At 42.7% G+C, this 26,995-nt stretch overlaps 1 protein-coding gene and 1 long non-coding RNA gene across 3 annotated transcripts; one reads left to right on the top strand and one right to left on the bottom strand.

Annotated features, from left to right (window-relative positions):
- The first annotated feature begins 2,635 nt into the window (after positions 1-2,635).
- On the top strand, positions 2,636-25,517 carry POF1B (POF1B actin binding protein). 2 transcript variants are annotated; one of them, XM_076347021.1, is made up of 15 exons: positions 2,643-3,243; positions 9,279-9,317; positions 9,794-9,895; positions 11,763-11,978; positions 13,327-13,457; positions 14,518-14,545; positions 15,553-15,627; positions 18,861-18,953; positions 19,962-20,075; positions 20,235-20,387; positions 20,507-20,617; positions 21,332-21,460; positions 21,746-21,819; positions 22,181-22,295; positions 24,169-25,517. In XM_076347021.1, exons 1-15 carry the CDS (start codon positions 2,725-2,727, stop codon positions 24,172-24,174), a joined length of 1,905 nt encoding a protein of 634 aa, XP_076203136.1. In that variant the 5' UTR covers positions 2,643-2,724; the 3' UTR covers positions 24,175-25,517. The 2 variants fall into 2 exon arrangements, with proteins under 2 accessions (XP_076203135.1, XP_076203136.1); XM_076347020.1 differs by lacking the exon at positions 24,169-25,517 and having other exon boundaries at positions 2,636-3,243; positions 22,181-22,528.
- Positions 11,594-13,338, bottom strand: LOC143164438 (uncharacterized). Its single transcript, XR_012996074.1, has 2 exons — positions 13,253-13,338; positions 11,594-12,231 (listed from the first exon to the last, which is right to left on the bottom strand). It is a non-coding gene; the product is annotated as an uncharacterized LOC143164438 (long non-coding RNA).
- Positions 25,518-26,995: the final 1,478 nt, after the last annotated feature.

Here is a 26,995-nt window from a genome sequence, read left to right on the forward strand (position 1 = left end):
ATCTACTTGTGATTTGAACAGCGAGTTCTAGGCACTTGCCATCTTGTCTGAAAATACCTTGCTTCATCTTTATAGGCAATTCATGGTGTTAAACTTTTGTAGGTTAAACAAGAGCAGAGCTCTGTAGCCAGGTTGTCCCAGCCATTGGGAATGAGGAGAGAGGCGTCTTCTTGCTTAGATTGCTTTCTCTGCCAGGTGAGAACTGACCACTGTCAGCGCAGTCTGATCCAGCTAGCCCGGGGTTAAGAGGTTAATAGGAATAAAGTGGCTGCACTGGGCTATCTGCATCAGGTCTGCAGACAGGCACCTTCCACCAAACCTCGAGTGCATTATGGCTCTTCCTTCAAAGGGAGGATCAGAAAACCGAAGCCTCTGCTTACCAGCTGATTCTGACTTCCCCTTCAATCTCTAAAGCCTTCCTTTCAGCTGAAAGCAGATTTTTATCTCTGCCTCATCAAGTTGCTTATGGGGTGCAGCTGCCTGCCAGTTTGCCGGCTTCTTAACCCGCTCTTCCTCAACCCCTTCAGACAGTTTCCCAACCCCGTGTGACAAATAATTTCAAGAATGTAAGTGTAGACACCAGAATACAGTGGTTTCCCAAGTGAGGATTTTTCTCTCCTATTTTACATCAAAATACAGTTTTATTCCTCCTAGCCACAGCTGTCACAGCAAGAACTCACACTGAACAGGTAACACCCTGTAAGATACAGAATGCAGCACCATTCTTGGTTTTAGATGTATATAAAACTTTGGTCACATTAAAATTCAAGTGCTTTGTTTGAGGCTCTTTTCATTAACTGGTACAGATCACTGTGCATATATTACTTACTGTTATTATTTATGCCTTCAATAATCCTCACCACATCTACAGAGTTTTCCGGAAGTTATTTTGTATTTCCATTACAATAGGATGACTTAGGGCTTGCTTTCTGCTGACCCTTGTAAGAAAATTCCAAGACACTCTTTATTAAACAGGGCAGTATACTGCACGCTGCTAAGATTCTTGAGCTGACTAACCAACAGTGTTTTCCACATTTTCAATTACAGCACTTTTTCTCCCCTGAGGAGTATTACTGTAGTTTCTGTAGTTTCCTACTGAAGCATAAAACAATTTGTTATGGTTTGTGTAAAATGGAGACTGGGCTATTGTAACCATATTTTATTGCTTTCCATGAGATGGTCTTTTTTTTTTGTGTGTGTGTGTGAGAAGCCATCAATAGCTTTTCCAAGCTGGTGAACCAAGAATGAGGTTTTAAGAGAATATAGGTTTTCTTTGCATGTAGTTCCTTTGAAACCAGTGGGATAGAACTTACCTCAAATGCTTTTTATATAGAGTCATATGTAAACTAGATGTCTGTTTGGGTTTAATGCCTGAAGGAAAAGTGAAACTTTTTATATTTGATGAATATGTCTCCAGACGTTACAGTACCTTAAAATACTGAGTTGTTGTAGGACCTCATCCTAAAATTCATAGCTTCCCCAACCGCCTGTTGAGCAGATTTTGTGGGCACTTTGTAATTTCTGAGACAGAGCTTTCAGTGAATGGCCAATGTAACACCACGTAGAATAACACGGCCGGTATTGCTCCATTACATCAAAGGTGTTTTGCCATAACATGGTACTAGTGAAACTATTTTTTGTTCTGTGTTGACTGTACTATGTGACCTCTAAGCATAGTAAGCATGTAGGGGAAACAAACTGACAAAATTAAGAATCTAAGGCTTATTATTAAGGGTAATACTTATTACACAAGATTCAACAATTATGTTATTGCTACATTACCTTGCAGAACAAAGTTAAGTTCTCAGTTAGGGCTTGCCTGACACAGGCAAAGGAACCCAAACCAAGGTATGCTGGATTGAGAAACTGACTGGAGTTCACATTCTTCTCTACGGCATGAGATTTTGGATAAGTAACTCCATCCTTTACAGATCAGAGCCGTGTTATAGTGCACCTGTTATGATCAGTCCGGTTACCTAAGGCTGCGATGCAGATGCAGGAATGCGTGCATTTAGAAAACATACTCATTTCCCAGGCAACTGCTGCTACAGGCAGAGTTTGCTGCATGGGGGAGAAGGCAGTGGCTCCGGCAGATACAAAGTGCTCTGCGGGAAAGTTCATAACCTCCTGCGAAAAGTATTTTGAGTCATTTAATTGAGTAGCAGATAACTATGTATGTACACTCCCCCTACACACGTTGTAAATAGGTTAATAACAAAGGGCTTTATTAAACAGCATTACGCTTTATTTTTCTCTACTTTTTCCATTAGCAAGGTTTCATTACGGTGCTGTGTCAGAAGCCTGGAACCGAGGGCGCTATCTGCTACTACACGTCCTTCGCCACGGCAGGTCCCGAAGGCGAGAGAGGAAGGTGCATCTGCTGCAAAGCAAGCCCGGGACGCCTGCCACGACCCCCCGGGGTCCGGGCTGCCGCCGCTCCGCCACGTTGCGCCCCTGCCGCGCCCTCCCGCCGACGGGAGAGGTGGAAGGTGGCCCCGGCTCCCCTCCCCCCGGTCCCGGGCCGCCCCTGCGCGCTGGTAGCGGCGGGCCCGCTCCCGGCTGGCCGCCTGCCCGGAGCGGGGGAGGCGGCCGCGGGGCTCTGCCACCCGAAGGTGTGTCCTGCCCTAGGCGCGGCTCTCTCGCAGGTACTAATCGCCGCCCGACTCCTTTCTGCATTTGCCGCCCCGCTCCCCCTGGAGCCAGCGGTTCCTGAGCGCGGCCGGGATGTACGGGGGCCAGCAGCAGCTGCAGCCCCTCACGCTGCCCCCGCACCTCCAGCAGCAGCACCAGCAGCAGCACCACTACTACCGGCGCCAGCAGCACTACAGCACGCTCCCCGCCGGCCGGCGGCCCCTGCCCTGCCCCGAGCCGCTGCCCCGGCCCCTGCCCTGCCGCGAGCCGCCGCCCTGCCCAGAGCCGCTGCCCCGGCCCCTGCCCTGCTGGGAGCCGCCGCCCTGCCCGGAGCCGCCACCGCCGCCGCGGCCCCCGCCGTGCCGGGAGCCGCCGCGGCCCCCGCCGTGCCGGGAGCCGCCGCCCTGCTCGGAGCCGCCGCCGCGGCCCCTGCCGTGCTTCGAGCCCGCGCCTCACCAGCAGCAGGAAAGCAGCGTGGCGTACGACCGGGTGCGGACCTACGGCCCCGGCTGCCGGCGGGTGAGCACGTCCTGCTCCTCCCGGGCGGCCTCGCCGCTGGAGTGCTCGCACGGCTACCAGCAAGTCATCTCCGGCTGCGACCCGCCGCAACAGGTACGGCGGGGCGCCGCGCCGCCGCCGGGCCTCCTGCCCACCTCGCCCGCCCTCCTCCCTCCCGGGGTGCTGCCCCCCTCCTCCTGGCCTGGCGCCTCTGCCCGCCCGGCCGCCCTGCGCCGCGGCCCTTCCCGCCGCGGTGCCCCGTTCCCGCCCGGGCTGAGGCGGCGTCGAAGCCAAAGGCCGCCCCGGGTGCAAAGGCGGTGGCGGGCCGTGAGCCAGACGCCCTTGTGCCGTCGGGCACGGCGGGAAGGCTGCGGGTCTCCTGTAGGTCCTGCCCGGCGGAGAAGGAGGGTCGGGACGGGTTTGCCGCCGGGGAGAACGAGGCCGGGCGGTGCGGAGAGCCCCGGGCCCGGCCGAGCCCTTCACAACCCGCCCCGCGGGTGCCCGGGCTTTTCCCTTTGAAAAAGTCGTTTTACCTCAGATTGTGCGGAGAGACCCGTCCGTGCCCCTGACGGCCTTTAAAAACACTCGCCCCTTCCACAAAACACCCGTCTTGCAAAAAGTACGGCTCTTCCGTCTCGGAGGAGGAGGCCCCCGGGGCGGGGGGCTGTGGTGGGGAGGGCCGGCCTGGGCCGCTCGCCGCCCCGCGGCTGCCCTGAGGAGCCGGGCCCGGCCCGGCCGGACCCGGCTGCTCCCTGCGGGCTCCCGCGACCATCCGCGAGCGGAACAGGTCGTCTTCAAACCAGACTGGGGCTTTTCCTTTGGCAGCGCGTATACCCCAGACCCGTAATTTATTGAGTCTCTCGGTGGCGGACGGGTTACGAGCCTGCAGGAGGGAGGGCAGGCTGCGGGGCGGGAGGCCCGTACCGCCGGTCCCGGCAGCGCCGGGCCGCCGCCTCCGCTCATCGCGCGGTGCAGAGAAGAGCAGGAAAGATCTCGGCTTTGAAACAGGGGGCTAATGAAGTAACTCTTGTCTCAGCCGAGAAAGGAAGGCTTCGTACCTCAGTAACCCGCTTTAATCTAGAACTCTTAAAATAAATTTCCCTTTAAATTTCTCCTTTTCATTTGATTTTGAATGGGTTGGTCAATCCCATATTTGTTTCCTGTTTGGCAACTCCCATTTGCTTTTTTTTTAAACTTGAACTTCTCAATACCTTATTCTGTTGCGGTATTTTTGCCCGTTTTGTCAGTGGAACAGTGAAAATGCAGCCCGAGCGGGAGCCGGGCGCTGCCGCTTCCACAGGCTCTGGGTGTTCCCGTTCCCACGGATGGGAACTACACAAAAACACTTTGCTGCTTACTCGGTGCTACTCATGTAAATGTAATATAAGGTGTGCGTGCTTAATAGTTCTGTTTGAATCGATGATGCCAGTAACGTGCAACTGAGCAGGTGGGCAAGTAATAGAGTTCATTTAGCTTTGCTTTAAGTCTTCACAATGTAGTTTAGCAGGTTTGCTGCTGAGTGTGTATTCAGGGAACAGCTTGAAGGAATTGGTGGAATTTAATATACTTTTAACATATGCCATTAATATTTTAGCTAAATCTTAAAACTAGAAACCAATGACTTAACAGCTTTGATTATAAAACAGAAAAGGAGATCAGAGTTTATTCTTAAACTATTTTTTTCTCTTATACTTCAGACTGTCATTACTATCAAGCAGGATTGGTATCTTCCATATGGGAATGTTTATTTGTTTCAAGTTGAACTCTTATTTAATTGTCTTTTCTGTGGTATAAAAACAATTAACTATGAAAAAGAATAGAGATTAAGACGAGTATGAAATCTGATCTCCTTTCAAAGCCATATTTGCATAGTTTAAGGGCTGCCTTCCTCTACAGGGTGGCTTCTGTACATTCTGTACAGTGAGCCGCTTCACGGATAGTTTTATATGACTTGGGTATGACAGGCACGTTCCCGCTGTATCAAAGCTGTTAATCCCTCTTTTGCAAGACGTGGGGCAGGACTGTAAACACTGGTCTCTCACCTCCCAAATAAGTGATCTGCTCAACTAGGTTACATGATAGTCTGATTTGCGTTCAATTAGTTAAACATTCATTAGAATAAATACTGCAGTCCCAGGCTTCCTTTACTGGGGTGAGTACGTGAACAATTTGATTATTGACTCAAATGCTGTCTCTGCTCTACGAAGTATGTTTAACTTTCAACATCTGTTTTAGTCACTGAATCCATTAAGTTGTGCTGATGAAAAATAATTTCTTGCTGAAGTGTTTTGCTGGACTAGACTTTAAAGACAAAAGAGGGTGTAGTTCAAATCGGGCTTTGCGTGGGTTGCAGTTTTAATGGTGGAGAGGGAAGGTGCTTAATAAAGATTATTAGGAAGCTATTAACGAAGAAAACGGTAACAAACAAGGAAGTCAGCTGGGAGTAGACAGAAATTACATACTTGGTGCTGAATGGGAGTTGTCAGAAAGAAGTGCTGGGAAGAGTGTAGGAAGTTTCCAAAGAGTTGCAACGTGGAGAAGTACAATTTTCTTTTTGATTCAGTTGCCCTTTGAGCAGATCACATATAGTTGCATAAACTGAATAATGTAACGATACCTAACTGGCATAGATGTTTTAACTTAACACTAGAATTTTCAGTTAATGGCAGCCTAGAGCTGTAGTTTAAGGTTCTCACTGTTGATAAGGCAAAGGGCTATCTTTGAGCAATACTTCATTTGCTTCTGCAGAGCTTTTGTAGACTAGTGATAACAAACATCTGCATCGCTGTTGATACACTGTCTTATTATTTAGTCACATGGTTGGTGTGTTCTGTTGTGTTTATGTACGTTTTTAATAAGCTAGAGGGAGGGAAGATTTGAAACTGGTGTGTGCGTATAGTACATGTGATTGTACTTTTTTTGTGGTTCAGGATTCCGTTTTCTTTACTTTTTTGGTCTGTTTTATCCTTGATGTAGAAGCCAAATGCTACTCCCAGCCGTGGCAAGCTTCATCTGGAGTAATTCACGGCAAATTTTGCTCTCGTCTGCTTGATCTAAAGGAATAATCTTGTTTAGTATATATTCTCTTCCAGTATGGCTTACACCTATGAACCCTTTCACTGTGGTCATGAAAAAATACTATATGAAATGGCACACACAAGATGTCTGATGTCAGTGCAGAGGGCAAAATCCTGAAATCCTTTGTAGATGTCTATCCATGTGAGAAATTTTGTAAGATCTTTTCATGGCTGGGCTGGGTTCTGTGAAGTGCTCAGGGCTCTCGCCTCCCGTTGTGAAAATGGTATAATATTAACCAGCTTGTAAGATTTGTCTGTATTGCTTGAAACAGCCCTCAAACGTAGCCTGCCATTTCCGTATTTCAGCTGCCAAACGCAACTCATAAATTCTGATTAGATGACTGGATTGCTTGTAATTAACAAGACAATATGTTAGGGATAAAAGGTTTTGATATGGATGAAATTCTCATCTTAATCGCTGGTTTGTCTGAAGCTAAGGGAAGCTTGTTGAAATAAAAGTTAGTGCACTGATTGGATTTTCATAAAATTTGCACAAAATAACTGGATAAATCTATCAAACACATTTTAAAATCTTATTTCAAGATCTTAAAGACTAGCAAAAATCACTATGAAAGTGTTAGCATGTACCTTCTGAAGTTGTCCTTGTAAACGTAGACCCAGAACTACTGATCATGTTGTTACAAATCCCAAACCCAGTCATGCCACTGAAATCCACAGCAGCACTGGGCTCTCCTGGCTAAAATCCCACCCTCCCCTTCCTTCTCCAAGTTACAAAATGTTGCATCTCCGAAGCATTGTAGGAGATCGCAGAGAGTAGCCTGAGCTATGCCCCTTGGGAATGATGGAAAAATCTGTAATAACCCGAGGTGGCCTGCCATCGCAGTGTACCTCCTGCAGCACACTCGCGCTGCCAAGGGAACAGCTCCAAAGGTCTTGGGGAAGGCATCTCCGTGTGCGTAGCAAGGAACTGCGTGTGAGTAGTTCAGGCTGGCACAGAGTCACAGGGTTTCTGGCTTCTGGCTCCCCTCCCAGCCCGTGCAAGTCCAACCTGCTTGGCTGGTATGGGAGGAAGGGCAGGCAAATCCGTGTTTGTGATGGAGCGAGGGAAATGTATCTGCATCAAAGTTCTTTGGAAGTGAAAGAGTTTGGGTATCTTAAAAATAAGCATAATTTTATCCAAGCAAAACATTCTTAGGTTCTGCATAATATTCCACATATGATTAGACCGTCCTTTTGAATATTATAAAAGTATCTTTCAACTTAAAATGCTCTAGTCCTCTCAGTTCTGAATGTATTCCTCTGAGAACACATAGGTAACCAGATAAAATAATTTTACACATTATCCTCTCTAAACTAGACAATGTGAGTTACATATTCCACAGCCCTGTGGCAGCATGATGTAGTTCAGACAGGTTTGTCCAGCTCTTCAGTAAATTGAAAATGTGTATTTTAATTTCATGCACAGTGCTCATCTTGTTTTCATGTGCCATACAATGGTAGTCAACTCTGAGTAAGAACAGTTACTGCTCTCCCATGGTACTCGTATTGTTGTAGCACCAGAGTGCTCCGGGATGGACAGAGCCAGTGGTGCGAGGCTCAGTGCGAAGCTTGGAGTTGCCTCGCCTGGGTCAGAGGAGGTACTGGGAGTCAGGGGTATGCCTGCTGTGAAACTGGTGAGAAGGAAATACTAGTGGGCATTCATTTTTTAGGTATTTTACATTTAGTTCAAATTCTGTAGGTGTCAGAGTGATGTAGGAATTGGGCTGTATGTTCTAGACCTCCATATTGTCTCTTGTCAGTGTTGTGTCCTGATACAGAGAGTTCTGTTGGCATCGGTGGGTTCCCTTCTTTGACAGACCTACCTCAAGTACACGGTGTGTGGGAGGAGGAGTAAGCAGCTTTCTAAGTTTTCTGCAGCAGTTATAACGTTGAGATTTCTTAATTACTATGATTGCTGCTAAAACAGTTTCTTTTCTACTTTGATTTCTCTTTCCTGGTGCTGTTATGATTCACTCTTGGGAGATTTGGAAAACCGCTTCAGGCTTCCTAAACCTACGCAACGGTTCACAGCTGGAAATCTGACCTACTTCAGAACTGCTCTTACCCAGTTAGGAATGTCTCCGAGACTGAACTGCAGCAATATAAGCTTCCCAAGCACTGCCCACAGGTTAAGGGAAGAAATTGTTTGTTATGAAAAATGGAAGTTTGTACTGTGAGGAAGAATAAATAGTATGTTGCAAATTAACAAATTGTCCAATCCTTAGAATTAGATTCAGTGGGAATTTTGCTTACTTGGGTAAAGAACTGGACGTGGAGACTTGAAGCAATGCGTACAATTTGTTATAAAATGGAAGACAGTGTCCGCAATTGCTTGTAGACAGTGCTGGGAAAAAAGTGAAAGAATCTATTTGAAAATGAACAACACTGCTGCCACTTACAGATTTCTGTAATGTAAAAAGGCATATTTCATTTTTCATTCAAGAATGTGCAAATGTTCCACGTGGGCATCTTTTTCATAGGAGTTTTGTGACCACTTTTTGAAACAATTGCCACTGCTTGGTGCATTGGATAGTAACCTGATGCAGTCTGTTGGCAGTTCCTCTGCCCCTTTCGTTTTGGTGCAAATACAAATTTTCTTCCCTTGGTGAAACAAAAAGTGTTTTAGATGTACATCCATTTACACCAGCTGACCTTAATCCATAGCACGAAAGACCGTAAGTAAAAGACAGCATCTGTGGAATAGGGACGTGATCCTTGAAGACCTAGTCCAGTATGTCAGCTTTGATGTGTATCCTATTCTCTAGGCACTTACAGAAAATAAGGACTAATTGCCTCAGACCTGCAAAGAGGTGATTGAGAAACAACAAACTCTTAAAACTGAGAGTAACAGATTGCGTACTGCCACGCTGTATATGGGTTATTTCCTTCGGGGTGGAAAGGCCCTGGCTTTAAAACATTTCTAGGTGATTTCGGCCAGTGGATCTCAATATGTTTATAGCTGGTGACCATATTCAGATTAATTTGGGAATCCATGTAAGCCTGAGCTCTGAGCATAAAAGGTTTTAGAGATTAAAGTGCAGTAATCACTGAAATTTACTTTCTTCCCTGCAGGGCACTGTTCGAAGGATTATTATCGAGAATCCTGATCAGGTAGGAGAAGTGCTTAGTGCTGGAGTTCTGCTTGTGTAACTCTTCCTCCCTTGATTATCCTGATTTGGTAGAGTGCTTGGCTACCTCCATCAGGGGACACTGAATATTTTGAAATCACATGGCCCATACCTCTGATGAGAGATGAAATTATTAGGGATTGAAAATACTACAGAACCCCCACTCAGGCGTCCCACCTCTCAGCAGTGAAGTCTCTATTAATATGCTTCAATAGCATTGCTAGCAGAGATGAATTTCTGTTTCTACTATGTTTATTTCAAATACTGTCTAGATGGAAGCACAGTCACTTTGTTTCCAAATGGACATACACTCAAATATACGTATCTTAAAGAACTATCTCGAAGTATATGTGTCTTCAGATTACAAAAATCCCTTATCATTTTTTAGTCAAAATTACACTAATCCTGAATTTGCTGTTTGACAACATTTAAGAGTGTTTTTATTCAAATGTTTTACAGGAGCCGTTATCCCCATTTCTTAGAGGGGGGAATTTCTGTCCTGGAAATAATGTCATCTATGAAAAGACAATAAGAAAATACGAGCTATTAAATCCCCACCAGGTAAGTTGGTTGTTTATATTATCTTATTGCAAAAGAAAACTGAAATGGTAGCAGAAAAGTAATGTTCCCGGGTTGGGGTTTTTTTTTGTTGGGAACTACTGCCAATGTGAGAATTGCCTTGTTGAATTATAGGACACATTCTCAAAGCAAATGAAACAATTTCTGTATGTAACGAGAGCAGAAGTTGGAAGGTTTGCTATATTTTTACTAAGAATTTATTATTTCAGACTAATAATAAAAACTGCTGTTGTATCTCCAGCACTGTCAGTCTTTATCTGCACACTGACTGAGAATTAGTTTCTTGCAGTAGCTCCACAACAGAATAACCAATACAAATTTTTACACAAAACTAATTGAAAAGACAAATTTTAACTCCCCCCCCCCCTCTTGAAAAAATGTATTTGGTAAAGCTGTCTGAAATTTCATCTTAGAATTGGTGTTTTGTCAATAGCAAAAATATTATTTCCTTTTTTATTGCTCTGAAGTACTGTTATTGTCAACAGCAAAAATTTTGAAATGAAGGCTATTTCAGAGTGATTAATCTTATCTGTTTGGTTTTTTTGTTTGTTTGGGGTTTTTTACTTAAGTTTTCATTCCATTCTGGATTTTAGATAGATAAATTAGGTGTGATATCCATACCCTGAAGTGGAAAGGGAAAAAATTTGAGGTAATGATGAATAATAGCTTCTTTCTTCCCACAGAATAATGAAGTGTGGAGTCTAGTCCTGGAAACCATATTTCTGCTTCTGTTTTTTGTTACCCAGGGTATATCTAGATTTACGTCAAATCAGGAGTGTAGTTTTGAAGACAATTTCCCAGTCTCCTACTACATATCGCTCTTTTACGCTGCACCGTGGTCTTGGACCATGCGAACTAGACTTCTTTCAGGTGAAATTAGAATGTGTCGACAGAGCGCACCCAGTGTGCTACGACTGCTGATGGGAGCATAGCCCATTCAAAACCAGATGTAAAACCTCCTCAGATACGTAGAATGTCGGTACTGGGTACTCACTCTGCTCCTCTTGTGTCACTGTGTAATGCGGATGTAATGCGGTTTCTGTGTTCTGATTTTGGTGCAGAAGTAGATGTTGGTTCAACCTTTTAAATGTAACCGCACTGTGAATTTTAAGTCAAAATTATCTGCAGCCCAGGATGTGCATTTTTATACTTCTACATAGAATACAAAATACATATTTTTTGAAGTAAACTTGTAAAAGCCATGATCTAGAGAAACAATTAAGTTTGCTGAAATCAGTAACTTTCAGCATTTTGACTGGAATGTAAACTAGTTCCTATTTTATTGTTTTGGTGGGTGTTTTTGTAAATAGCACTCTTCTTGATTATAAAAACCAGACACGTGTCCCTCATATATTGTACACTCTGAATCTGGAATTGCTGAAAGCATTTATAGAGGAAAATGTCTTGAGCCATTTGCTGTACTAAATTTTTTTCTAACTGAAATAACGAAAACACAGTTCAACTGGAGCTCTTTTTTATCTCCAAAATACTTATGAAACAGGATATGCATGCGTTTTAAATTAAATAATGGACGTCCCCGTTGCCTGAGTATGTTAAGAGTAACACCATAATGAAACATACAACTCAGGAAAGGTGTATCTTCTGTGTTTTTCATTTGCAGCTACTAACATTTGAGGAGTTGGTGAATTACAACCTTGAAGTATGACAGAGTGAGGCAAATGCATGTTCAATTGGAAAAAAAGCAATTTTATTAGGACTATTGAAATATCTGAAATTGTCATCAGTCTTTCCACGCAAAACCGCATTTCATTCATTTATATATTCATATTAAGCCTCCATTTCATTCAGATGTGTTCAGCAGCTTCAAAAAATCCATTCTTGTTTCTAGGAGAAGCAATATCAATTTTCCCACCAGTGTCAGATTCCCCAGCAAGCCGATCAGTGCCATGTTGTCCAGCCCTGCCAGCACTCTGAGCAGTCCCAAGTCACCCACCACTGCCAGCAGACACAGACCAGTAGCCCCTGTGAAATAATTCCAGTCTCTGTGAGCGATGACTGCAGGGGAAATACAGTGAGGAGGGTAACAGTTCAAACCTATGAACCGGTAAGAATGATTTGCTGAATGTTTTACTATTCACACTGTATTTTTGTTTTGTATGCAGAGTACAAAACTTCACAGGTACATAAAATTACTAATCCCTGGTCTCAAAAGTGTTTGTTCAACCTCACAGTAAGGTCATGAAGCACCATACACCCGTTGTAAGTAAACAGCAGAGTTTGTGTGTCTGTTGCAGGTAACTTCTTCACATGCTGTGATTGCAGACATTGTCTAGAACTGTCCAAGACTTTGTCACATGCTGTTAAGGGAAAAAAAAAAAAGCTGTTTTAGGTGTTGTATCCTATTGCTTGTTGGTGTAGACCTGCGCTTAATTGTACTGACTGATCATCATTCTGTTGTCCTTTAAATGTGTTAAGTCTTGCTGGTTGGTTTGGTTTTTTTCTTTATCTGGGAGTGTTACCCGTTGATTGAGTCAGGTTTCATCTGTCAGTTTTTGTACAACAAAGATTGAGTAGTGTAAGGCTTATGCCTCTAGTTTTGGAGAAAAGATACATTACTTTAAACTGGACACACATCAATTCAGGATTGCTTTCTATCTAAACTGATCAGTAAGGATTTCAAATATATTTCAATTTGATGTAGAAGTATTTGACATAGATTCACTGGAAGCACAAAACTAGCTTCCTTCGCCTTTCATTTTACAGCAGGTTGCAAGTTCTGGAGTTTCTAAGGGCTGCAGGAGGCTGGTATATTATAGTATACAATATAATGTATACTATTATTTCAGTTGTGGGAGGGAGTGTAGCAGTCCTTCCTATGCATTGATTCAATGTATCGGTGGCAAGACAAACATACTTGGTGACCTTAGTGTTAGAGCTGCGTGGAATCTTCCGTAGCCAGGTACTCCCATAAACCAACTTCAGTACACCCAGTTTGGGTTGCTGTTGAAATTCTTTTGTTGTTCACATACGTAAACATTTGAACTGTGGCAATACAAATACCATTTTTGCAGTGGGGAATCTTGCACCCAGCTGGTTTTATCTGGGTGCTGCCCACAGGCGTTTTATCCACTACAGCTATGGAAACATGTATATTAATGAAAGATTTCCTAATTCTCAACACTTTCCATATTAGAATAATGATGATGGTACTGCTGTAGAAGATAATACTTTGTGTATTTCTTGTTGCTGTAAAGGAAGTAATTTATTTCTGTATAGTTTGCCAAAACCCAGAATACATGGAAGACTCAATATCAAGGAAAAGGACAGTGTAAACAAATGGCAAATTAGTTAGAGCAAACAAAAACAAATCCATCATACTTGGAGCATTTTCATGTTCGGCTTTCATCCCAAAGAAGGGAACTCAATTACGATCTTGCATTATCTTCTGCCAGGTGAACTGCTCTCAGGAAAACAATGACCAGCTGGACTGCCGCTACTTTGGTGAGCTCCTTGCTGAACTGAACCGCAAGACCAATGACTTGTACAGTTGTTTACTACAGCATGTGGAAAAGATAGGAGGAAGGTATTGGCATTATATCTGTTCTATCATTTTGGCATTCCAGAAATCCTAGCATTGCACAGCTGAGAGGACAGTATTGTTTGCAAGTTGGGTTCCCCCCCCCCCCCGACAACTAGAATTGACCATGTATTTTACACATTAATCTAATTTGCTGAGTAACTGAGGACATAAAAATGCTGTAAGCCAAGTAAATTTATTGAATTTGATGCTTTTTCAAATTGTTTAGACTAATAGGCAATAGGAATTATGTATCCCACACATGTTTGCACATAGAGCAAACAAGTATATTTACAGCATGCTCTGACGTGTATTTAATGATACAATTCTGTTAACGTCCTGAAGAAGGAAACAACCCAAATGTCCAAGTTGCCATTTCCTTTGTTCTGTCATGTGTTATGTTCCGTCATGAATTAAAAGATGGCCATCATAAGGCATAAAGCTCAGTTAATGTTAAGCATGTATTCTGCAGAGCCCTACGGATTGTCTTTGAAAACAAATGCAGAATCACAGCAGTCAGTAATCTGAGTCTTCACAACGTTCTTACCCTTCCCTCACCATCACCATTGCTTCATTCTTCCCGCCTCGCTCCCAGTCTCATTCGGTGCTTTCCAAGTTAACTGAAACAAGAAAAGTGGTCCCATAGCAGGGGAAAAGTGGAATTTAAGCATCACAAAAAACCTGACGCTGCTAAGTAAACACTTCAGGCATGTCAGTATATTGCAGCATAGTTCTGGGTAAACCATTACCCAGCCAATTAAGAATGTAATTGGGTTAACCAAACATAATTGGGATAACTGCCCAAAGAAACGGAGATAGTCAGCCTGTGTTAACTGGACTGCTATTAGTATTCCAGCCTCCTCAGGTATTTCTACATGGAGTCGTATTTAACAACTCATGTTGCCTAGCACCTTGAAAGGAAGGTAACAGCTCTTAATCTGATAAAGAACGTTCCTTGCTGTGTATTTTAAAGATAACCTTTTTATAGCTGTAAATACGGGCATGAATTCTTCGAGTTCTCAAGAAGCTTCCTATTAATCGGTCCCTTGGATTTTCTGTTTTACAGGAACCATGACGTTGAATTTACGTGTCAGGTAAGCATCAGGCGTGCTCTTAGCAAGCTGTTCCCTGATACGTAGTGTTAATAACAACGGTGTGGATCTTCAAGCAAATTAAGCCAAGCCAGTTTAAATGAAGGATGCTGGTCTTTGTTAGTTAATGATTCCTGCTTGTTCATAACATTCAGAGCCTGAAACCTACTGCTAGGCATGTATTTGCAAATGCGACAATATTGAAAGGAAACTTTAATAATTTGCATTATTCCAGTATGAGAGTCAAATTTTGAAAGTCTTTCCTGTTGTGCCAATAGTGGTTTCATTGTAAAACAAACTCGCACAGCTACATGTATTTCCATTACACGTTTTTTGCAAAGGATCTTTCACTCTCTTGCCAATAAAGCTGCTGTTTAGCAACATGTGCTGCCATGCATCGCAAGAAGTGAGGAATACTGCCTCTCACAGAGAGGAGAGGAATGTAAGTTGACAGCACGGGCTTCCTACATCTACAGAAAGCTCACTGTTGTGAATCAGGCCGTGATAGAATCACCAGTACCTATGTTATTTTTAAAGGCATTGTGTATGTGGCAGAAATACTTGCCTAGGATTAAATTACATGAAGCAATGCCACGTAATCACTGGCAGTATCTCCTGCGACACTCTGGTCATCTTTCGTTTACTGACAGTCTGTTCTTCATCTAGAAACACGAGATTTGCTCCTGTCATAAACTGCTGGGAGTTCTGTTTTACCGTCAGCTGTTATTTCTTGAGAGAGGATTGTTTTGAATACTGCTTTTAAAATAAATGTTAAACTCAATGATTTGAATATATGCTTCATGTATCACTTCATCTGTTTTTATATGCCACACATATATAAGACTTAGGAAATTTTCTGGATACACTTTGATCTATTTTCATTCTTATTTGCCTTGTACGAAACATGTTTTTCATAGTAGAGCTGTGTAATTAATGAAGAAACCACATTATGATCTACTGGGCAAAATTCTTAATCAAGACGTCTCCCCTTTCCTCCCTTCTTTGCTTAGACTGAAGATATTGAAGATTTAATTCCCAAAGGCCTGTCTGAGGCAACAAAGCAGCAGATTCGTTATCTCCTCCAGGTATGTGAGTGGGGTGGAGGGTGTGTGGAAGCCTACAGTAACTTGAAACAGTAGAAGCTGGCCTACACGTACCGGGGATTTTGTACATAGCATACTTGACTCTCTAGTCTACTTACTCCTTTTTTTCCCAGTGTAAAGGGTATGGAATCTTACAGGTGGCTCCAAGTGACATGTTGCGGCAGTTGGTTCCACAGGCTACTTGTGTATTTTAAACTGAGCTTTGCTGATGCTTTCTTGCAGCTTCTCTGGAAACCATCTTGGCTGTTGACCAGTTACAGATTTGTTTGTGGTGGTGTCCTGGTTTTGGCTGGGTTAGAGTTAAATTTCTTCACAGTAGCTGGCATGGGGCTGTGTTTTGGATTTGTGCTGAAAACAGTGTTGATAACCCACAGATGGTTTCATTATTGCTGAGCAGTGCTTACAGAGTCAAGGCCTTTTCTGTTCCTCACCCCACCCCACCAGCGAGCAGGCTGGGGGGGCACGAGAAGTTGGGAGGGGACACGGCCGGGACAGCTGACCCCAACTGACCCAAGGGATATCCCACACCATATGACGTCATGCTGAGCATGTAAAGCTGGGGGAAGGAGGAGGAAGAGGGGGACATTTGGAGTGATGGTGTTTGTCTTCCCAAGTCACCATTACGTGTGACGGAGCCCTGCTTTCCTGGAGATGGCTGAACACCTGCCTGCCCATGGGAAGCAGGGAATGAATTCCTTGTTTTGCTTTGCTTGCACGCGCGGCTTTTGCTTTACCTATTAAACTGTTCCTATCTCAACCCATGAGTTTTCTCACTTTTACCCTTCCGATTCTCTCCCCCATCCCACCGGGGGGCAGTGAGCGAGTGGCTGTGTGGGGCTTAGTTGCCAGCTGGGGTTAAACCACGACAGTTGTATATTAATGCTTTACTTTAAAAGCTAAAGGCAAATAATAGGTGCTTTACTGAATGTTGAATTGGAGATCAGTTACCAAGTACATATAATGCTTATAGCTTAGGTCTCACCTTTCACAATTGTTCTGGTTAAAAACCTCTAATCTAGCACTAAGCTCTGAGGCATGCTTATGACATTCGGTAACAAAACATAACCATTTCTGTTGTGGTCCCATTTATAAAGGCTTTTGTGTTTCTTCTGATCTTGTTCTTTAGCTACCTAACCATCTCAGCCCACCTCTTCAATCACCAGCCCCATGGGTTTGGCTGTAAGGCAGTCAGACAAGAATGCGAGGTTCAGATAATGGTGGTTCATTTTGTTGCTTCCTAGCACTGCAGTACTCTCTGCAGTGTGTTTTTTAGAAAAAGACCTCTTTATGAAGTGCTTTGAAGACAGCCGGTTGGAATCGGCCCCTGCCTTTGGTAAAACATTAAAAACAGTGCTGTAGCACAAATCCCACTGTCGACTCCAGAACCATTTGACATGTAGGTATGTTAGAACAGGATCCAAAACAACCCCCACTGCTCAGCAGGTGTGTTTGGATCTGGTCTCCCCGAGGTGGGGGTAAGGTGATCCCACCCGGGAGCTGCAGCTTAGAATCGCTTCCTGGTAAAAAATACACTTGATTAAAGTTGTGAATGAGCAACCTGGTCTGACTTCACCGCTGATCCTGCTTTAAGCAGGAGGGCTGGACAAGGTGACCTCCCAAGTCCCTTCCAACTTGGAATTATTCTGCGATTCTTTTACAATGGAGATGGACACTGACACCAAAATGTTTCATGACCTCATGTTAGAACACGGTCCCAGGAAGCCGGTTCAGCTCAGTCTGTGTGAAAGAGCCGAAACACGTATTTCCTGCTTTCTGTAAGTCCAGCTGGTTTTACATTCTCACACCTATGCTTAGAAAAAATGCAGCTAAAATGTCTTTTGGGGAACCAGATTTTGTCAGCATACATACAAAGTGTGCTCTCAGACTACAGACCCCTCAGGCCTTTTGGACAGAGTTATGTGTGGTATGTTTTTACATCCTAGAAGAATTCTGAGAAAGCTGTCAAACTGCTCAGGTAACGACTGTGCTGGGTATGCCCAGAGGCTCAGCTCTAAGAGCATGGAGAATTTCGCTGTAGAAGTACATGACACCTACGGAATTTAGCAACCTCTAGTGCTAGGTAATTGCTGAGTGGGGATTCAATTACATTTTTATAGTCTAAAGTCAACCATTTTGACTTAACTCCTTCTTTTAATCTACTCTTATAGTAGATTTCACAATAAAACCAACAAAGCCAGAAGCCAGAACTGAAATTCCACTTTAATTAAAAAACAAACAGGTGAGTTACACTAGAAACGTCATTTTTGAAGCCTCGGTCACATTAATAGCACCAGTGGGGATAAAAAATAGGACAAGGGCTAATCACTGTATTGATGGAGAGCTTGATAGCTTTCTTCAATTGGAATGATCAACAAATAAAGTTAAGGAAGAGTATCAGAGGATGAGAAACAGACAGGAGGATTTCATTTTTCTCCAGAGAGTAAAAAATACATCTTTGGCCTAGAATATTCAGCCCTTCCAGATGAGTCAAAGGTTTGAGGAGTTATTTTGTGTGTTCTTTCAAAGTCAGTTTTTCCCCTTTCAAATATTAGAAATGTATCATGAAATGCAACACTTTGTGTTTTAACATGAATCAGTACACAGCCGTGAACGTGCATTAAGAGGAAAAAAGAGCGCGCGTTAGGCCATTGTGCATTACTGCCTTTCTTTTTCATCCAGTTGACTCCTTTAATCTTTGGGATTTTTTTCCTTTTAAAGGGATGAGTTGGTTGTATGGCTTTTTTTTTTAATTTACATTTTTTAGAATTTTAATTAAATTCTCTTGCCCTTGGGCTGAAAGCGTGCTTTGCCAGATCTCAAAGACGATGACTCATTCATCTGTGGCTTCTCAGGTAGGGTAGTTATTTCTTTAAATCAGTGTAAGGCACAAAGCGCTGAATGCTCAAAAAATGACTGTGCAATATTAACACATTTATTTTTCCCTTTATTGGTGTGCAGATGCAGTTCTTTACTCTCTTGTTCCTTCCTTTTTAAAAACGTTATCCTGTGTTACAAGGCAATAATGAAAAAGCTATGCCATTTGCAGAACAAAGTGCATGAAAATGTGTTTCTCTGTAGAAACTGTGGGCACTTCAAAGAATGATGTGCAGTATTTCTAAAAGTTATTTTAGCTGTATAGCAGTTTTCTGTTCTACCCATTGCCAAAGCACACTAATTAATCAGACGTACACATTTTCCTTTTTTTCCCCTCCTAGATGAGAGTGACGTCAGATAAATCTTTGCGACTTGTGCTTTCCACGTTCAAAAATTTACGTGAAGAGCTTTGCCATTTGCAGGATGACTTGGGGGTAAGCCGTGCTGTTCAGTTCCCATGGCCTCATCCATTTGTTTTTACCCGTCAGCGGGAAGTCCGTTACGATGACATTTAAATTGTGAAGTCCAGGTGCTTTACTGGCAACGGCTGGTTTATTAATGGACTTGCAAGGCTCGTACAGTGGCTGAGGTTAGATTTCTTTCCAGCAGTGGTCTTCAAGTGTTCTATTTGTTGAAGCCTAAAACCCCAAGTACTTTCAAAGGAAGACAAGACCCTGCCGAGTGAAATTACATTGAAAGCTCTGAACTGGTACATACAGTGCATATATATCTACGTTGGTGTAAATGTATAGAACTGCGTTTTTACTTTTAAGATGGACAGGAGTATACACCAAGTGCCTGTTTACTAGCGCTGTTCCAGGAATCGGGAGACCTCGGTTCCATTCCCTCCTGACAAAGTTGTATTTCCCGCTTCGCAGGAAAGCTGTTGTCAGCTGGTGGCTCCAAGAACTCAGTGGTTCCCCGGGGTACTGGCAGCCCCGTTTGGAAGCTGGAGCTCTGCAGCTGCTGACACAGACAGTAGATAATTGCTGTTAGGAAAGCAGAAACATTCCCACACCAGCCCAAGTACTCGGCCCCACTGGAAACTTCACAGCATTCTCGTGTAAAATGCAAAGTTTAGGGAGGGGAAGAGGGAGTTTTAACTGTCACCTTTAACACAGAACAAGGAGTCTGTGCAGTGAAGTGGTCTTAGTTTTGGGGGTTTTGTTGGTTTCTGTTTAATAACTACGAATAATTCTTTCTGGGACAGACTGAAGAGCAGCGCCCAGGATCCCCGTGCTTACCACACAACACAAAGCCACAGATACTACAGTGACGGGCAACTGTGTCTATGTAGTTAAAAACCCATAGTTTCAAGAAAATTGAGTATTTTCTCAGTTCTAAAACATCACTTACTAATTACTCAGTATGTTGCACTTGGAATATGGGGAAAGTTTACTGAAAAATGGCAGCTATTGACCGTAAACCCTTTTGTCTTACAGAAGTTAGAAACTGACAGTGTCTTACTTAAGAAGGATTTGGCTTTTAAAGATTCTCAAGTAAAAGAGTATGAAACTATGTTGACTTCTCTGAGAGAAAATAATCGTCAACAGCAGGTAAATCTAAAAACATATTTTCAGTGTAATTACAGTCAGCCAAAAACTAGCCAGTACGCTGACTTTGGAGTATTCCGGGTAATTGCTGCCTGGTATACGCGTGATCCAGACACTCCCTTAAGGGACCCCATGCATTCATTCCACTTCTGTGCTTTCCAGCAAGGACTCAGGGAGAGTACTGCAAAATGTCGCTCTCTGGAAGAACAGCTCCTCTCTCTTCGGCTCAGCGAGGGAGAAAAGGATTGTCACCTAAAGGAACTGGAGTACTGCAAGCGCGCCTTGGAGCAAGAGATCCAGAGCCTTAGACTACAGGTAACAGGCTCACTTGTTCTGTGTCCAGTAGCTGCTATTCGCAGATACAGATGCATTAACGTATGAAAATTAATGATGAAAATTCTCTTTTTAAAATAAAATTATTTAATTTTCTGTAGACCTGCTCTAATCCAACACTACAGACCACCACAGACGAACTCTCTAGCCGTTATGTAGAGATGATCAATAACTTGAGAGAGGATAAAGATCGTGAGATCCGCAGTCTTAGGGTACGTTGTTTTAACTTGCCGTGTGTATCCCTCAGCTTGTACGACTGCAGGTAAACAGCTGCTTTTTTAATTAAGGATCAGGAAAGATTTACCGTATGTCCTTTTTAGATATCTTTTGGTTCTGCAATTACTTTGTACATAGACACTAATGATGGCTCAGAAACTCTTATGGTAGAACATAAAACTGATTTAAAAAAAATACAGTTCCTTAGATGTAGAATTAGGCATTAATCAGAGTAGCAGTCTTTCCTAAAGGGCTATTTTGTGTGTCCTGATAAAGTAAGAAACTAGCCAAAAGACCCCCAACAGAAAATTAAGGTAAGTAAGTCCCAGTCAAAACTACGTATCGGAAACATCTCTCGTTTAAAGCACTGTAGTAATATTTTGCCACCCTGGAAGCCAATTCAACTTGTTCAGTGATGTATTAATTAGCTTTATCCAGTTACAAACCTATTAAATTGGACTGAATTCCACCATATCAATTAGCACTTTCTGAATTTACTGTGCAGCTCAACATTCTTACTTGAAAATCATGGGGGTTTGTGCATGTCCATGTATGTATGTATGTCCATAGCGTTTTTTAAATTACACTAATTCAAGTCTTACTGTTCATAATTTAATGAAAAAAGTACATCTGGAGTCCTAGATACACACTGAGAGGTCACCTGCAAGGAGCACCGAACACCTAACCGTTCCTTAACGCATGTTTTACAGTCTCAGTTATGCCAATTCCAGCAAGACATATCAAGGAGAGAAGGAAGTAACAGCGACTTGCAAATAAGGTTGCATGAACTGACGTCAATGCTGGAGGAGAAAGATGCTTGTATTAAACAACAGCAAGAGGTAAAATGCTGCAACTTATTTATCTTCTAAGAATTTTTATGTTTAAGCCTCCACTTACTGTATGGGTGGAAACTTGCTAGGAAGTCACTGGTACTCTCCTGGTTCAGGAATCAGGGTTAGGATTTTTTTTAACTGAATGCTATTCCTCTGCCAGTCTTTTGGAAGGACAGACTTTTTGGGACTGCTCTTTGAGAGGAATTTCTGCAAATATTTTGTTGTGACTTTAGTGAACTAACACTTCAGAGAACATTATTTCATTTGAATGTTTACTTTTGGTTTTCTCAGGACCTCTTCAGATTGAAGCATGAGAAATTATCAGGCAGGCAGTCCCCTGGTGTAACAGCTATCATCACTAAGAAGTAATGTAGTTACTCACCTTTCTTAAAAATACATCCTTTTGATTTTCCATTGTATAGCCTCTATTAACCAAGTTATTCCTGCAAATGTCTTAATACTGCCTGTTCAACTTACTTAAAGGGGAAAAAGTCGAGATAGGTTTTCCTATCCGGGGAGGATTCAGCACTAAGCATTGTAATAGCAGTTGGAGGGGTGGCCAGCATGTTGACGTGACATTTAAAAGACTGTATTAGCTTTTTAGTTACTAGGGAAAAATCTTTGGGGATTAATGACTGGAAGGACGATGTGGCAAGATCAGAGTTAGCGATTTGGATACAGGCGTGCAGATTTCAGTTTACAGGTTTGCAACTCTCTTTAATACAGGTACAGGAATCAGTATCCCATTCTGGGCCTCTTGTCTGATGACTACAAGGTTACATCACCCGTCAATAAATCACAAACTATTTTAATTGAGAGGACTGGAGAGATATGGAAACATGTAAGTTTACCCAGAGATTGACTGTGAAGTCTCTGAAATTCCTAAGTATGCAGTTTAACTTCAAAGAAAGTATTACCCAAAATTGACATCTGAGGGAAAGCCATAGTGTTAATTTAACTTGGCTGCAAAAGCAAGGTGACCAATTGAAGTCAAGGAACCGCACTGTGTGTTGCAAGAAGGCAGTAATTGTTGGGTGGGGTATAAATAAAGTAACCTTTCGTTGTTTTCTCTGACACATCACCACCTTTAACAAAACAAGCGGCGTTGCTCTAACACCAGCCTCTGCCCTCACGCACGAGGCAGTCTGCCGGGCATCCCCGTACTGGGGAGTTAGGTAGGCAGGAACTTGTTCCGCGTTGTGCTCTCAGGTGAAGGAATGTTTTGGGTGGGCAGTATTCCTCTGAATCATCAGTATTAATGACTCCAAACGATTACTAAAACATATTAAGCAAGCACCACGTCCCTGAAACTTACATTGAGACAGGGCAGCGACTAACCCAGGAAATGCAGAAGAGTGGCGACTTTTTAGTGATTCAAAGTAAAAATAGAAAATAGGACTGCAGAAGCTGTTTATGTTACCGGGCGCAAGGTAATGTCGCCAAGTCTGAGTACAAGGTAAGGGCTTGAGAAGGATCAACATGGCCAGTTCACAACCACGTGTTCAGAGCAATGGGATCTGACGACGCTGTCTGCAGGCAGAGTATGGCAGAGCAGCACAAATAAACGAGTGTTAAGAGAGTAGCTTTGTGGGGGACACGACCAAGAAAAAGACAATTACATGGGCAGCCTGAGTAGGCGAAGGGTAAAACATCTGGCATGTTCCGAAAGGATGTGTTACCTGGAGTAGGGTTAAGAAAATGAAAGGTAGAGGTCACTGGCAAACAGCAGAACTTTATTACCGATCTCTAAAACTCATCCAGTTGCATTGCAACCTAGTGAAATGTCAAGGAATTAAACAAACAGTAATAAAGACATTACAAAAATAAAGCCGAAACCCCCTCCCTCCTAGCTTACTTGAAAAGTCAGTCATACCTTCCATTATAAAAAATGGAAAAGATGAGCGTACTCTGCATTTGAAGAGATCATTAAATAAATGAGAACTGTTTGTATTTTAAGTTTCCCAAGCTCTCTATCAATCACTAGTGCAAGTTTCAGCTCAAAGAAAATTACTTTGCTGCAAGATAAAGTTGGTAAGTTTGGGAAGTGCCAACTTCACCTTTACTCCAAGCTTCACAAGTACTTTTTCTGTGTTTACGTACTGTCAGCCAACTCGTTCTGTCTGCATTCATTACTGAATAGTAATGCTGATTGATAGGCAGCCGAGTAGCGTGGGTTTTGTACTGAAAGTAAGCAGCCTGTACTTGATGCTGTCCTTCAAGCAGGGATTACTTGTCATGCTCAGTCCTTCAGGCTACTCAAAGGGCTTAAATGTTCCTTTTAACGTTGGTCCTAGTTATATTGGAGAAAACTTTTAGGGCAGAAATTTTATAATACCTACTATTTAGATATCTGATAACTCCCCGTTCTTGGTTGTTTCCGTCAGTACAGAAAGAGGTATTGTCCTTGGTTTTGTGTTTACTGGAGACAGTGAATCATGCCAGTTCTGACATCTGCCCCTTGCTGAACAAAAACTGTTTACGGCTTAATGATACGAGTTTGACCTTGCCAGTACCAGCCGCTGTGAGCGCTGACATCCTGAGCACTCGTTAAGGAGGAAAGGCTCACTGGCCACTTGAGACACTTCAAAAGTCAGGCCGTTAGAGAAAAATAAATATATAATTACACAAAGCGTGCTTTATATACAGACAGTTTTGTTTTATATACAGAAATAAATCTGTGTATTTTCTTCTAACAAGCTGCTTGTTTCTTTCAGGAATGAAAGAAATCCCTAAGCTGTCAGAGCTGCTCAAAGGAGTTCACGATCACTAAAATTGCTTTACTTTCTGCTATTTTGCATCCAAAAAAGGTTCAGTCTGATAGTGAGAAAAGGTGGGGAACACATTCAGGACATGGAAGCATGAAGATGATGGAACACTCTGTCTCATCCTCACCATAAAGAACTCGGTTACTCGTGTCCATCATCTGCCACTAACATCTGTGTACAACTCTTACTTGTACTGTTTCATGCACTTACTTTCGCTCAGAAGAGAGCGGCATGCCGTGCTTTTGTGGACTTCAGTTTTCTTGACATGACTAACTTCTGTTCTTCAGCCAGTCCTGAAGCAATCTAAGAGGCAAAGGAAGAAGTCTGAAACCTTTTCCTCTTTGTACTATTAGCCGTACTCCTCTGTCCTGTCTACTCATGCTGAGAAGTGAGAATGATACAAATTTCAGTCAGTCCCCCACATACTGAATGGCTGGTTGCACTACAGACAGAGTCACAGACTGCGGTTTTATCTACCGCTGCCTATTGAAGATGAAGCAAACCCCAGAAACAACCTCCATGGGGAACTTTTAAAAATACCTCACTGAGAAACGCTTACCTGACATCTGCCTAAGCATGGGAAGCTAAAACACAAAAGAAAATTACTGAACTTACTCCAGAGATGCAACTCCTCAAACTTAGCTACTGAATTGGCAAATACCAGTCAGTCACCTAGTTCAGTGAAACGACTGGGCAGGTGCTTATTTTAAAGCGTGTTATTGACCTCAGAGTTGATTTATTTTCAGCTGAATCTTTATAAGCCCCCAAACCAGCCATAAGTATTTGCTGTGCTTGAAAATTTCAAGAACTTGGTATATTTTTATATAGAAAAACTTAGTATGAAAATAGCTCATAGACTAAACTGCATCATCAGACCAATCTTCCATTTAAAATTTTTGCTCCTTACGGGACCACAGAAATCCTCTCAAAATGATTTGGTATTAATAATTAAGTAGTTGTCTAAGTAACAGTGCAGAGAATCATAGGGGAAATTTTAAACTATGCAGTCAAGAGGTGCTAGCTCTTTATCACGGGGTTCTTTCTTGCTTTGCTTTATTTCTGCAGACACATATTTCTATTCACAAATAATATATATCATAGGCAATGTTTAATGGTGAAAGAACGCTGTAGGCTATGTGAAACTATGAAATAAACCTAAGTGTAACTTTCTGAATCACGTCTATCTGTACTGGAAACATCTCGTGTCTACCTGATAGGCTGGAGGGGGTTGTTTTAGGTGGTGTGATACTGCCTTTTTTCAGACAACTTGTTCCTCTGAATAAATCTTTACAAGTAAAGAGTAGTGTTAGGTCCCTGTTCTTGCTACTGATGCCAGTCCTCCACTCAGTTAATGCTGGGATGTCAAAGATGACCTCGTGCTCTTCATAACTGGGAGAAAGAGCCAAGGGTAAAAGCTGCTCGTTGCACTGCTCTTCGAGTACGTCCAGCCTAAGATTGGCCTGCAGTTTCAGAAGCCAAGTAAGAGTTTGCACCATCAAACGACCATGGCTTTAGCCTAGCTCTATAGAAAGAGGTTTTAATTAGTTAAAAATTAAGTATCCTCGTTTGAGTGAGGGCCTTGCCCCACTGAAATCAGTAATTATCAGATTCTAAAATAACCCCCTCATTTCTGTACAGCAGTTAGAGATACGGTACATAAACACACACAGTTAACATACTAATGGCACAGAATGGTGTCAAAGTGCATTCTATACCAAGAAATAATTTTAGTCACACAGTCACCTAATGACGTTTCACCTTTGGTGACCTAAACGATAAACAGAAATAGAAGAGGAAGAATACCACATTTGTTTAATGCCATCACACTGTTATCCGTGCATAACTGTGCAGCTCTCCCGATTGAAGGAGACACAAAATAATTTGCTGACTTACGGTGGTCTTTGCCATGATCTCAGCTGGGCTTGACCAGGTGGAAGCATTACCCAAACAGCTCGGAAGAAGCTACGAAGAGCAGAACCATGAGTGATTCACGGACGTGCTTACTGTGCACTCGTTTCAGCCACTGCAAGGGTTGTACAGTGTATTTACTAACCACCCCGTCCAGTGACACTAACCACTGTTTCTTTAACTCCGTATGACGTACGACCACGTAACAGTGTAATGAATGCAAGCAGTAAACGCCCTTAAAGGACAGAAACAGGCAGGCTCTGAATACAGTCAGAGCTGCTGGGCACGGTGTTAGAATTTCATGACAAAGGCCCTGATTAGGCAAATGAGCCGTTTTGCATCTACAGCTGGCATTACGATAAATTTGAGAACACCGTGATTGTCCCCCATACTTGAAGAGACGGGTAACATACATACTGTTTAAAAAAAGCCCAGTTTGCTAATCAGGAAAGACAGATGTCGATACTGCATTGTGTAACAAGGATCAGCTTCTCTAAGGCTTGTTAGAGTATTTGAACACTTCTGTACACTAAATGCTACAGAGCTGACGGTCGTAACAACACATTTTACTCACAGATAACACGAAGCAATAGATACTTGTCAAAAAGCTGAATTAGACTACTAGATGAAGCATACTGGCCATCTGGGGCAGGTTTTGTTTTCAAACCAGATTTATTTAAAAAGAAAATTATTTTATAATAAAAGCACGTGTTATTTGCTGTAGTCCCAGCTATTGCCTCTTTTCTGTTGAACTGAAACTGAGTTACCTAACGTTATTTCTGCTGGAGTTTACAGAAACACATTTTTCCCATTTAGTCATCTCTGTAAATGCTCGTTATCACCCTAATTATAAACAGTATACTTTAGA

This window comes from Aptenodytes patagonicus, chromosome 9, assembly GCF_965638725.1.
Source record: "Aptenodytes patagonicus chromosome 9, bAptPat1.pri.cur, whole genome shotgun sequence".
NCBI lineage: Eukaryota > Metazoa > Chordata > Aves > Sphenisciformes > Spheniscidae > Aptenodytes > Aptenodytes patagonicus.

Coding starts and splice junctions, on each gene's coding strand:
- POF1B (XM_076347020.1), top strand. CDS start 2,725: ATGTACGGGGGCCAGCAGCAGCTGCAGCCCCTCACGCTGCCCCCGCAC. Junction 9,318..9,793: donor TTATCGAGAATCCTGATCAG/GTAGGAGAAGTG, acceptor AATGTTTTACAG/GAGCCGTTATCCCCATTTCT. Junction 18,954..19,961: donor ATTTGCAGGATGACTTGGGG/GTAAGCCGTGCT, acceptor TTTGTCTTACAG/AAGTTAGAAACTGACAGTGT.